Here is a 14,652-nt window from a genome sequence, read left to right as displayed (position 1 = left end):
AAAAGTTACGTCGATGTTTCTGAACCGGCTTACGTGTAAGAAACGATTGATGAATGTAAAGGTAGCAAGAAAAAAATGTCTGGGCGAATCAAATGGAATTCCATGGTCTCCGTTTAACCTGGTGTGAAGAACTTACACCAAGTTCATGTATGTATCGAGCATTTTCTTTAAAAATATTCGAAACTGTGAACTGTCTTACAGTTGGTTTGCAGTATAACGATCGTTACTTGGTTTAACTTACCTACCAATCACTTAAACGTTACAAATATTTTGCGTACTTTGTGTAGATGTGGGCACTGTAATGCCTAAGTCCATTCGAGCATTTTACACACTGATGTAATGTGAGATGTTACATTACAAGCGCCAGCTCCTGGTGGTTGACCGCCTTTATACAATTTGTTTCTTTATCTTTACGTTGGTTCATGGTTATGTAAAGTCATGCGCGTAATCTCTGTTGGAATATTATTATGGTGAAGGCACGAGTAGGAAGAAAGCGACACATTATACCTCTATACTGGAGTCTTAGTATAAAATGATGGTGTATAGCTTTTAAAATTAGAATTAGGTTAATATGTAACGTTGATAACCAACGTTCTGCACAAGAAGTATTTTCTGCAAATAAAAACCTCGTAGACCATAATATTCCACTGAAAAAGAATATTCTAATGCGTAGGTAATTATTTCTGTCATCTTATCTTTGACAAAGTATTTTCATCATCATCTTTAATATAAGAGCCCCACTCTTGTCGGTCTAGCATTCTTCATTCTTGTCTATTAAAGGCACGAGTAAGATAATCCGTGTTTCGGAAGGCACGTTAAGCTGTTGGTCCCGGTTACTACATACTCGTTACATGAGCCATGTCAGGGGCCTTTGGCGCCTCAATAATAACCCTGACACCAGGGTTGATGAGGTTGGTAATCCACCTCATAACCCACACAATAAGAAAAAAGCACGACGTTCGCTTTCTCTTTAATTTATCTATAAAAGTATTTTGCGCTACCAAAGTTATTTAGTTACCTAACTGTATTATAATATTTCCTTACTAATACAGGCGCTTTCAAAAATGTACCAAGCTTATGGGAATATACAAATTATATTTTTGTAGTATACATTTGTGCAAGTCCGTACCTAAAATACAAACAAAGAAAATAATTAGTCACGCCTCAGAGTTCCTCCTTTTCCCTTGTTAAAATTATTCATCCTGTAAAAACCGAAGGGAAGCACCATCTGGCGGCGTTATCGACAACTTTTGTTTTACGACTTCCAGTTTCCAGTGGAAACTTGGTCCACCTCATCCATTTGAAATGAGGTGATGTTTTTTAAGAGATTTTATTTCGAGTTACCTAGTTTAAATTTAATATTGGAATGTCGAGAGAGATCCGGTGCGATTTCTGTTTGTGCGATATGGTGCTTTTGAATTAGTACTAACTAATCTACATTAGTTAATCATGTAGGACTAACTAATACAAGTGTCCTATATTAGTTACTCCTACATAGTGTCCTGTATTAGTTAGTACTACATGTTTCCTGTATGGTGTCCTATATGTGTCCTACATTAGGTAATTCAACATTATTGTGTCTTAATGTAATATTTAACATGTAGTTTAAACTAACATGGGACACGTTTAGGACTAACTAATATAGGACACAACAGCCTCGGTGGTCTAATGGTTGGAGCGTCAGGCTCACGATCTGGAGGTCCGGGTTCGATTCCCGACTTTTCAGGCTTGAATCACCTGATTGTTTGAAAAAGTAAGATGATTCCGTGCTTCGGTAGTCCCGGCTATTAGCCGTAAAAACAACTTCACCAACCTGCAGTGGAGCAGCGTGGTGGAGTATGCTCCATATCCCCTACGGTTGATTGAGGGGAGGCCTGTGCCCAGCAGTGCGATGTATATAGGCTGTTTATGTAATGTAGGACACCATCTAGGACTAACTTATATAGAACATATGTAGGAATAATTGACGTAAGACACATGTAGGACTAACTTATGAAGGATGCATTAGTATCAACTAATGTAATGAGGTACTTAGGTATTGTTGATAAATAAACTGACTGACTGTCCCAATATGAATTTATTGTTCGACGTGGCCATGGCGTATCAGTGAAAGCATTTATTTTCGCGTTTATAATATTAGCATCATGTGGGGTTATTAACCTAGTAGATATTACTATTTATTCTATAGGTTCTCCTACCAATTTATTTAGTGAAGGTGTGTTAGTAGATGCTAGAGTTCGATAAGTTTTACGACCGAAAAACGTAGCTAGTAAGTAATTAAGTTTTAGTAGCTGTCGACTCTACGTTCTTTGCTTAGTAACAGGTAATTACACAGTGTGTTTTACGATATTTGTCTGAAGACGCCCATTGCTAACAGTCACGAAACGTATAGAATAGGTTTAATTGCTATTGTATTTATGTCAGGCGTTTGTATTTAAGCTGATGCGATACACGCACTCAGCCGAGGTTCGCGCCCATCTGGGCACCCTCAGGCCCGTTGACCTAATTTTTTGTTCAGGGCAAGAGCCCTCCCTTACAGCAAATCTACAATAAGTCACGTCAAAAAAAAACATGACTTAATACATTTATCTTTAAAAGGTAATACATTCCTACTTCTGAAAACTGTTTTTTTATGATGAATTGTCTTCCTATTTAGTAGAGACAGTAATATCCATGTGATAGTGTAGCTTAGGTACGGCGTCCCCTGGGATCGGCGTGGTATCCGTACTGCATTTATCAACCTTAAAAACAGAGGTTAGGTTATTTAGTAATATTGGTGCTAATTCCGGTACACACCATCTAAGTTTATTTCTAAGTTATATCTGTCATTTTCTTATCCGCCGAAAAGGAAACGGACGGATAATCGACAGGCATAAAAGTTATGAACACACGTCAATTTTAGGCGGTAATTTAAAATTTTATATTGGCCCATAACCCGACAGAATTAAGTTGACAGCACACGTCAAACGAATTGATATGAGCGAGATGCCTATTTAATTCGCCCGGGTTATTCTTTCATTCTAAAATTAACAGTTGTCAATCATCCGTCGATTTTTTTTCAGCGGATAAGAAAATGACGGGTATAATTTAAAATAATATTAGGTTTTTATAGTATTTATACTATAACATTATTATTTCTAAACGCCTAAAATGTATGTTATTTTTTCTCTTTCTTTCTGTAACTTTAATTTCCTTTGAACACAAGAAAGTATTTGCTATATTAGGTATATTCTTAGACAACTGAATCAGCATTAAGAGGATAGTTATTTAAGACCTTTGAGCACAAAATAAACGTCTTTCAAATCGGATAAGTCAGGGAAAGCAATTAAATCTTACATTATAATAGGGTAAAGTAAAGCTCTTTATAACATGCAAAGGACTTACCCTCAGTATGGTGGATTTTCTCAACTGAAAACTCGTCATTTGTATTCAAGTTTTATGCTTTAGACCAGAAGATGAATGTGCGTACGACTGCCCCACACTGGACACTTCAAACAAAACACTTCGTTTTACACAGACACTACACATCGATGTTATCACACGTGCATCTTTATGTGTAACGTCTAACGCCCATACCATTGAAGACTTTAGTATGACCGAGAGGTTATGAGGTAAACCTAGCTCCGCTGGTGTGGAGCGGGGAGTTGCCGTTCTATACGTGGGTAGTATTATTCCTTATTCTATGTTACTGAATACCTCGCTAGTATCACATAGATACTTTATGATTTAGTACCTACCTGGTTCGAATCCCGAGTCTGGTGTTTTTGTTGTTTTTCTAGTCTATCTTGTCCCACAGCTGAGCAAAAGCTTCCCATCTCGTCTTCCACAGTTCCTTATCCAGGCAGATGTTCAGTCAATCCCTTTCAAAGGCTTCCAAATCGTCTTTCCTTCTTCTTTTGGGTCTGCCTCTGCTGAGACGTCTATCTGTATTACTTGGTATAGTCTAGTCTTTACCAGTGTATTTATATTTGGTTTTGAGCTTATTTTAAGGATCATTTTGCGAGAAAATCTTATCATCATCTCTCTAGCGTTATCCCGTTTTTTACAGGGTCCGCTTATATAACCTAAAGCATTGACTTGAGTTAGGTCACATACCTCCGAAAATACATTTCTCGGTAATGTAGGTTGTGGGGTATTCGTATGGGAGAAAACCTACATACTGGAGCAAAAAATATATTTGAGTTTCTTCTAAAACTGAAATTCGAAACATTGTGGTGGTATCTTTAACTCATCTTTTGATAGAACTGAATAAAGAGGAGTGAGAATTGATCCTTCACAATTTAAATCTTTAAAACAACCACCTGTTATTTTCCACAATAGCATCCACTAATTATCATAAGAAAGACCCGTCTAAAACACCCTATATAAGGCTAAGACTACACGATATGAGCTTTGCTTATTTATTGTTAAGAGCAAAGCAAATCGCTTAGTAATTGGACAGACTTATAAAATACTTTCGCAGACAGCCATAATGCGATGGATGCGCCTGGCTAACGTAGCAAGATTAGAACGACACAGAACGCATTCACAAAGATCATAGATTTAGAGGTAGAAGCGAAGAGAGATATGCTCGTTTGCATTAAAAGTCTATACATCTTTTTTCTTTTAGTCTACACATTAAGCTGTAGCTTAATAGGAATGAGACCAAAGATATGTAGAGTACAGGTGCCAGGTTAGTTACCGGTCTCACAAAGGACTCTTGATAAAAAATTCTTGCTAATAACCCTGTTCCGCTTTCCCGCGTTAGTGCGAGCGAGATAGACAGATCATGCGCGTCCCATTACTCCTTATGGCCATTTAATCTAAAGTAACAACCCCGCGGAGGTGAGGTAACTTAACTCGGCACCGATATGAATACGTTTACAACATTAAAATATACAGTACTAGCGACCCGCCCCGGCTTCGCTCGGGTGCAATGCTGAGGAAAAAAATGAAATTATTTACGACATCACATTAAAAACCTCAAAAATAACAGTATTTTTCCACTATTTAGGGGATGTTGTTATACATATAAACCTTCCTCTTGAATCACTCTATCTATTAAAAAAAACCGCATCAAAATCCGTTGCGTAGTTTTAAAGATTTAACCGTACATATGGATATAGGGACAGAAAAAGCGGCTTTGTTTTATACTATGTAGTGATACACTAATACTACTATTTTTATTTAATCTATGCTGCATGGCCCGCTGCGTAACATAAATACAAAGATACTTTTTTATTATTTTTTTACTAAGCGAGTCGCTTAGCTCATAGCAATAAGCAATTTTCTTGTAGTGGGGCCTTAGCCTAACACAAACAAAGCCACCTGCCAGCTTATCGATTTAATTATGTAGATGGGTTCCCCTAAGCAAAAATAGGTTAGATTCGGTCGCGTGAAAATAATCGAGGACTTAAGTGCGCGGAGCTGCAGAGTTAAAGTTGACCTAGAAATAATCTAGACTAGATTTGATGTACATTTGAGTGATTCGTAAAAATATAAGGAAGTAAATATAGTCTGTCAACTGAAGTAGGTATCTAATTATAAATTGCGATAGTTTTCTGGTAAACAATTACAGAGTTACTACAAAACAAAGACTAAAATCCGTATACGAAAGAAGTCCCGAAGGCCGCGGCGCTACTGTCGCAGATTCTGCACAGAATTATTATGACTTGTCAAGTTAGTATCATTAAAATCCGCCGACTTCTTTCGTGGCGCGAAATACTATTTCAAACCTAGTTTATTTTTAGTTTGTGTTTTGTAGTAACACTGATAAATTTTAAATCACGTGATACCAACTGAAAGATAAGCGTCTGACTATGAAATACTATTTCTTGATAGATTATCAGACACTTAAAAAAACGGCATAGGTGGTAACTCACCCAATGTAAACTCACCCAGTGGGTGAGTTGCCAGCTTTTCAGGTTATTAGTGGTCATTTCACCGAATACTTTAGCTGATTGTAGCTTAGTTACCACCTAAGCCATTTTAAATATTTCTCAAGAACGTCTATGGCTCTGTGTCAAAGTTTTTCTTGCAGCTACTTTTCCGCTACCTGTTCAGGTTGTGAGAAACTGCAGTATATTTAGGTGGATGAGATGCTCGATAAAAATATCATTATCATCATCAATTTAAGAGCCACGCTCTTGTCGGTGCAGCATTTTCCATGCTACTTTTTTAAGGAAAAATAGGGCAATGGTGTCTCTCTTACCTTCCGCCCCGCAGTACTCTGTTTGACGCAAGTGGGATGGCGCCCAGAGTAGTCTATTATAAAGCCATACTAGGACTCCTGTCCTCCGCCTCTGAATAGTACTGATCAAAATATGTTTATGTAATCATTTTATTGTTGATTCAAAGGATAACTGTGTTATCTAACGAATAAAGATATTTTTGAGTTTGAGTTTAAACGGATTTTCATATTCCAGTGACCGGACCGGGCATCATTATGGGGTGCGCAGTGAGCGAAGTCAAATCGGCTTTATGGATATCTCTTCTGCATGGCTTCCTCTTCCTGATAGGTATGTATGTCTAAAAGTGTATACATGTAGATGAGTTAACAGAATGTATATATTACAATTCGTGGAAAGATGCTTGGTAGCCGTAATATTATAGTAATCAAATCAAATCAATTTATTTGTCGGAACACACAAAATAGGTACAAAAAGGTGGTAAAATATTTTACAAAATAGTGTTGTGATGAAAAGAATATAATTATAATATTGTTATTGAAAAATATTATACAAAATTATACTTATTACAAAATTTAATTATTTTTATGTTTATAATATTCATTCAAGTTATAGTAACATTTGTTCATAAGCCATTTTGGTAAGGTTAATTTTGAACTTGTAGTATTTTGACCTAGTATGCTTAGGGTTATTTGATCCCTTGGTGAGGTTATAACTCTTGAGAGGCCTAGAAGATTTAGGTCTTTATGGCTCCGCATGCCCACCACACTTGCTGTTAGGCTGCTTCGTGTGGACTTCTGGCCAGATGGAATGGTGTTCCGACGCTTCAGGGAAGGGACGCTTATTTTTTATATTATAATATTTTTGTATACTCAGATTAAGGTATTTATTGTATGTTGCCTAAGTTGTAGTATTGTTATGTCTAAGAGTAAGATTAATTTACCTAGTTTAGGCATCATAGACTCTTAGGCTGTTTTGGGCTGTGCTACTTTTCTTAATTTTTATATTCTTTAGGAAATTTCTTATTATCTTTATTTAACTAGATTATCACTAAACTGGACCCGTATTATAACTATATTCCGTTTTATAATTATTTCGCTAATGTTATAAATATAATTACGGTTATGTTATGTTCAGAGATGTTCCGTATAGGTTTTATCTCCAAATAGACACCTTTTATATCTTTTTATATTGTCAATTTTAGTAATTTACTTACAATAAATAATTTAAAAAATGCACATTGGAATCATGATTAATTCAAATTTGTTGACTATTTTGTAAAATATTTTACCACCTTTTTGTATCTATTTTGTGTGTTCAAACAAAGCATTTTCCAATTTAGCGACGGAGAATTCCACACTCATGGACTAACACATATGCATATCCCTCAAAGTTTTCGTTACGATGTAACTAACACCCTGTATATTGGTACTAATAATAATACACGAAATAAACATTGTTCTCATCAAAATTTAACGCCTATTTAGTGAATTTTAGTTCAACAGGCTTAATTATTACACCTAAAACGAGAATTAATTATTAATTTGGAGTAAGTGTGTTCGCTGGTGAGTCATTTCATTACTGTGATTAATGCGGACATTGTCATGTTGTTGTAATTATAAATAAAACATAAAAAAAATCATATTGTGTGATGACTTGTGACTCTCCAGGGGCCATTAGGAAGTTTTTTTTTAATTGTGGGCCACTCAATATGCACATCTCATAAAAAACAATCTACAGACTTCGCAATATATGTTTCGTAACAACTTTTGAAAGAATATCAAATCTTCAGGTTAGGAAAGCGGAACCTGTTCTAATATAGTAAGATATCAATTTTATTTATAAAACAATCGGATAATTTAATTCGGATATTTCCAATTCTTTTAATGTATACCTACGTACAATTTCAACCCTAAATCTTAATACGTAAATTGAAGACCCGGAAAGAAAAAACGAAAAGACATTCGATTCGATTTGAAAAACTTAATGTAGGTTAATTCCCGGACTGTTTAATGTTCGGAATGTTCGGGCTAATCTTGAGTTCAGATTATTTTTTTGATAATATTTCATTCATGCGTTGGCTGATTGTGCATACATAATCTTTAATAAATCACTTGAAAAGTAGTTTATACCATATCCGGCAAATCTACAAGAAGTAACATCAAAATACTGACTCACCGCATTTCTAAAATGCGGCACCAAAATACACAGTTAACACGAATCGCCACTTCAAATAAACCGTCTCAACCTACAAGGAAAAAGGAAATACAACAAAGTAGATTATCAACTATTAACCCTGGCAGTAAACATTGTTGAGCCTTTGCCAAATATACGTAAAATGTGAGAAAGCATTGAGGCAGTTTTCGTCAACGAAGTGACGTCCTCGTAAATCATACAAAAGAGGTTTGTTATATAATATATATTTCGTTACGATCCAATGAATCTGAATAGAGTCAACGACATACTACTAGGTTTTTTTTTAAAGAATGTCTCTTAGGGCCCCGTGCAGAGGATTTTCTTGCAGCTTTTAATCCCCAGCTATAAAGATTGTGGGACATGGTAGGTTGTGAGTAGTTTTAGGCGGTGGAGACGTTCGTTATGTCAAAAGTGACAATTCAAATTGTAACTATGTTACCTATTGAATGGAGATATTTTTGAATTAAAATACAAGGAATATGTTGAGATAATTATCCTCGGATGTTTCTCTGCCCATAAAACCATTAATTATAAACATATTATACACATACAGCAGCGTTTTAAATATTGAGGAACATGTACTACAACATATAACATAATATAAGCTGAAGAATATATCACATTTGGGTTAGTCAGAGGTACCTACATCCAAAGCAAGATGAACTAAGTACCCACACTTCACCGAGCTTTGTGTCTGTTAGACCAATGTGATGGGTGCTGAGCCATATCTCCGTATATAATGGTCGGGCCAACTGTAAAACTACACCCACGATTAATTAATAACTTATTTGGGTTGTTCTTCTTTTTTATCGACAATGATCTGTCCTTCGTTCTGCTTCTGATAAGTTATGTTTTAGAATTTTTTTTCATGTTTTGATTGTCCAAAAATATAGTTATCTTATTATACTCAAAATACAAGCAAAATACTAATCGGTTCCTCAATTAGTTATTAACGTAGCTTGATCGTTTTTCACAAAATTATGTGACAGAGTGGTAAATTGAAATGCTGTCTCCGATGAGAAGGGCCACTCTGTCACAATATTTTTTGGAATGCGCCTGCAAAGAAAAGTATGTTACCAAGATAAAGAGAACCACTAAATAAATAGTCCTCTACAGACACATCTTTATATGATGTTTTAAAATATTTATTGCCGTTATAATTTTAAAGATGTTAAATCCGATAAATCGAGAAAATGTCTTTTTATTGTCGATAAAAAAGAAGAACGACCCACTTAACGACCTTTTAACGACCTCCGTGGTCCAGTGGTTGAGCGTTGGGCTCACGATCCGGAGGTCCCGGGTTCGATTCCCGGTGGGGACATATCACAAAAAATATTTTGTGGTCCCTAGTTTGGTTAGGACATTACTGGCTGATCACCAGATTGTCCAAAAGTAAGACGGTCCGTGCTTCTGAAGGCACGTCAAACCGTTGGTCCCGGTTACTACTTACTGATGTAAGTAAGTAGTCGTTACATGAGGCATGTCAGGGGCCTTTGGCGGCGCAATAGTAACCCTGACACCAGGGTTGACACACGATAGAAGAAGTAAAAGAATGGCTTATTGGTGCGAGTCCAGTTTCGTTGTTCAAACACTTTTGAAAAGCAAACCGGTATACCATAGGGCCACATTAACACACTGATACCACTGTGACGTTATTTATTATAAAATTATTAAATGTAAAGTAAGTAGGTATGATATGCCTGTGAAAGTATAAATTGGTTCCATCCCCTCACGAATAACTCGTGAAGATAACTCGAGCGTAAGATTTCAAATTAGAAGGAAATCGGGTAACAGCTTGCGTGCGACTGATTTTTAATAGACCGAAGGGAATCCGCACCTCGCCGACCGCATTTTCCTTTCAATTCCCACAAACACTTTACACACACACACCACATTCACCACACATTCACCACACTCAATACAACCGTCACATTCGAACACGTCCTCATATTAATATTCGTACACACGAAGAGATAGATAATTTAATTTTGGAAGTTCGTTTACTAAAATAACCGTGCACTACCGATACAAAAAAGAAAAGTAGACTTTGTGATTGTTACTTTTTATAATGTAAAATATGTATTTTAGGTTAAGGTATATATTTCAATGGGTCTTAGTTACCTGATATAAATATATAAATATTATTCAACCGGAAACTATAGATTGGGCAAGATCAAGTCGTTACGCTGCATAAGTAATCTGTTGTAGTACCTAATTATATAATTATTTATAAGATTTATAAGAAGAAACTCCTCCTACCCGCACTGGAGTAGCGTGGTGGATTATGTACCATACCTCCTCCGATTGATACCTCCACAAATTTAAGACCTACGCTCTTGTCGGTGTAGCATTCTCCATGCTACTTTTTAGGGAAAAATAGGGCAGTGGTTTCCCTCTTGCCTTCCGCGGTACTCTTGTCTGACGCGAGTGGGATGGCGCTCAGAGTAGTCTATTTCAAAGCAGTACTAGGACTTCTGTCCTCCGCCTCTGAATAACTGACAGTTACTGCTGCCCTCTGTCAGGGTTCAGGTTACAGTCCCTGTGACTCGCCTCTTCCGTCCTGCCTTGCCATACCGTTGGCTCCCATTTCCGCCTTTAAAACCGTTGAGGCAAGGGTTGATATGAGCTGTTTACATTATTGAAGCAGCAAAATCCCGTGTTCCGTGTAATAGATTACCTCTTCTCTACTACATGCGTAAAATATACCGATAATGCCCTTAGGTTTATATGTAAAACACTTGTATTGAACTTATATAATATTTGTGCCTACCTAACTTTATATACTACGTTAAACTCCGCGATTTATATTAAATTCAAATTATAAAACATTATTTATAAATCATTTGTATTCAAGTTATGAAGGTTTTATTAAAAATATTTTTGTAAAATATTTCCCTTTTTTTGAAAGCTTCAAATTTAGCTTTTGAAGCAATTTTACGCAATACATAGTAATTATCTAAGTTTTATTTATCGTGTTGGTACTTAATATATGAACTAAAGTAACGAAATCAAATGCCCAAAAATGGTGTAAGAGAAATGTTTGTTTTTCTCTTTTAATAAATTAGCGGTATGCCGTCTTATAAGGAGACAAAGAACACGCAATGCTTCAGTATAAAGCAAGCCCTCCACGTTTTCATACAATATGAAAGGGAATATTTAATGAATATGTCACCGTAAAATTGTAAATAACGTTAGATTATAATCTATCGATTTGAATCTCGCGAGATTGTGAACTGTCGAATAATTATGAATCGTATCATATTGCTTACAATTTAACGTATTATTTTTCGGTAGATTATAATTTATCGAAGTGAAACCGTCAAATTGTGATACGAAACGCACCTCGCGTGCTATACCATAGAGTTACAAAACTATTAGAGTGAGCATAATGTTAATTTGGGATTCTCTTAAAATGCATAAATGTTTTTGTCATAATTTTAATTATCATAATCCTTTTTGCATAACGTTTTTTAGCATAATAGTTTTACTTTCCCATAATAACATCTAGGAATACTGGTTTGTTAGGTATAACTTATTTTTGGGATTAATAAATAGATATCCATAATTCTTTTTTAGAATAATAGTGTTTTGTCATAATTTTTACAAGGCATAACAGTAGGTTAGGGTGCGGCGGGGGTGGCCCTTGGGCCACCCCTATGCCGCCAACATGTTTATCTTACACACGAAAAGTATACTGAATGATACGTTTCAGATTTTTTAATTTTGATACATTTTTTCTTACCATGTGATGTCAGAATTATTGATTACTTACTAAATAATTAATAAATACGTACTTGATTTAACAATCTTGAAGAGCATTTATTTTATTTGACTGACACCTGTGTTTTATTCCTAACTCTATGGACACAGAACGGTCTACTGTAAGGCCAACCAATCAGGGACAGCCGTCGGACAGTTGACAATTTGACAATTGTAAGATTGTGATTTAACAGTTTTACTTCGATAGATTATAATCTGACGAATAATAATACGTTAAATTGTAAGCAGTATATTACGTTTCACAATTTTTCGACAGTTCACAATCTCGCGAGATAGATTATAATCTAACGTTATTTACAATTTTACGGTGACAAATACAAACAAATGGTTAATGGAGACGCTTTTTGGTTTACACGTGAAGTATTACAACGACTTGATTATGGAAACACTCTTAGACATGTTCGAATGAAAGCCATCATTTAAATTCAGGATAATTTTATTTAAATTATTTATTACATTTTAGAGTGAGGTGCCAGTTCAGCTCACTGTTTATATTTATATTCAATTCAAATTCAAAAATATATTTATTCAGTAGGTAACATAATTACACTTTAAATCGTCAATTTTTACATAACAAACGTCTCATCCGCCTAAAACTACTGCAGCTTCTCTCAACCTGTCTAGCCGGAGAAAAGAAAGACGTTCTTTTTAAAAAAAAGGCTATAAGGATAGCTCTAATTCTTTCTGTTAGTATAGACTTTAAGAAAACATGGGTAGAGACGGCCTTTTCTCTTTTTTATATGTAGAAAGGATATTAAGTAACGTCTGAAAAAAAAGTGTTGCAGATAAATTTCCCGGATCGGGCAAAAATCGGGAAATGGTGTCCGTTTCGAAGTTCTGAAGTGTTCACTGTTGCTAGCTGATTGACACCTACTTTAGCTGTAGTAATCGCATCGCCAATATTTTACATCGGCGATATTTTACGGTAGATACTGTTGTAATTATAATTATAATCTTCAAATTAGAAGGTGGAACTTCAATAATACATTGATTTTAGACCAAGCTGCCAGAGTAAATCTTGTAAAGGACAGAAAAGGCATGCCGTTGACAGGTATAATAACCATAATTTATGCTCAAAGCCCTATACCAATGTGCCGGTTCTTCACTTCATTACTATCTTCATCTCCCTAGCTTTATCAAATTATTCACGAGTTCCGCTAACATACCCTGAAGACTCGACCGGTCTGGGCGTCAAAAAGACCACACGAAAGCAATTCATCTAGCCATTTGCACGTATAAGAATAAGGACATACTTTGACCAATTTCGACATGTCCTTAGAAAAGGTTTAGTACGATCTACTGATGCATGAGAGAGAAGTGTGTCAGGATCGAAGCAAATGGAATACCATAGTCTCTGCTTACCCACGTACGATCTTATCTGAACCGGCATGTATGAAACGATTGATGAATGTGGAGGAAGCAAGAGAAGTGTGTCAGGATCGAAACAAATGGTCATAGTCCCTACTTACCCACGTTAGGAAATAGGCGTAGGTTTATGTATGTATGTAAACTAAGTGCGCAACGTCAAAAATGTTATCATACCAATATTGCTTTTCAGATGAATTGCTGCGATGTGGGTTTTTAACTCTGGACCCTGGTCTTTTACAGAAGCAACTGTCTGTCTTCTTTACTGCCGAATCCCCCATTTGGGGTACTCAGAGGCACCTACATCCAAAGCAAGATGAACTAAGTACCCATACCTCACCTAGCTTTGTGTGTGTTAGAACTATGTGATAGGTGGTGAGCCGTATCTCCGTATATAATGGTCGAGCCAAATGAGAAACTGCACTTAAGATAATAATTAATAACTGAATTGCTGCGATGTGGGTTTTTAACTCTAAACCCTGGTCTTTTACAGAAGCAACTGCCTGTCTTCGTTACTACCGAAGTAGATGTAAATTGTATTCCCAAAGATAGCCTAGATAATAATCAAGCTGGCAAAATGGTGGGCAATGTATATGGAATCGATACACATCTATTTCAATCCCTAGGGAATTACGTGGTATTACGCCATGCTATTATGTAGATGGGGCATGTTCGTCGATGTGATGACCGAATTGAACGTGAGACGAAACTTATACTAGCAACTACCTATATGCACCGTATCGTTTGTTATTGATACATAACATAAGCTCGCGACAATATTGGTTATGAGAAGCTGCAGTAGTTTTAATTCAAATTCAAAATATTTATTTCGGAAACTAGTCACAAAAAGCTTTACCTAGTATTAGTAACAGATTCGAAAGACGACAACATAAAAATAAGCTACACGAGGCCGGCCCGAATCACCGAAGCCGCGGGCAGCTATGTAACTGCGTGCAATCGCACCCAGCGGTTCAGCAGCGGCGAGTCGTACCGGTCCACCAAGTTTTAGACACGTTTATGAGACGTTCGATAAAAAAACTTTAAAAATTGACTGTCGACTGACATTGACAATTTGTACTAAGAGTTTGCTTACCACAGCTTACGACCACGGATATCTTCTAGACACTATTCGCAAGAATTTCAG

At 36.1% G+C, this 14,652-nt stretch overlaps 1 protein-coding gene across 2 annotated transcripts in view; it reads left to right on the top strand.

The window, feature by feature from the left end:
- LOC126368471 (zwei Ig domain protein zig-8-like) overlaps positions 1 to 14,652 on the top strand; it is a 97,986-nt gene that overhangs the window by 39,980 nt on the left and 43,354 nt on the right. For both annotated transcript variants that reach the window (XM_050012489.1, XM_050012488.1), the window contains exon 2: positions 6,405 to 6,497. In XM_050012489.1, the coding sequence (XP_049868446.1) occupies positions 6,425 to 6,497 (73 nt within the window). In that variant the 5' untranslated portion in view covers positions 6,405 to 6,424. The remainder of the gene's footprint in view (positions 1 to 6,404; positions 6,498 to 14,652) is intronic.

The sequence above is a fragment of the Pectinophora gossypiella genome, chromosome 7 (assembly GCF_024362695.1).
Source record: "Pectinophora gossypiella chromosome 7, ilPecGoss1.1, whole genome shotgun sequence".
Classification (NCBI taxonomy): Eukaryota; Metazoa; Arthropoda; class Insecta; order Lepidoptera; family Gelechiidae; genus Pectinophora; species Pectinophora gossypiella.
Note: the sequence above shows the minus strand (reverse complement) of the source record. Positions and strands in the feature narration are given on the sequence as shown.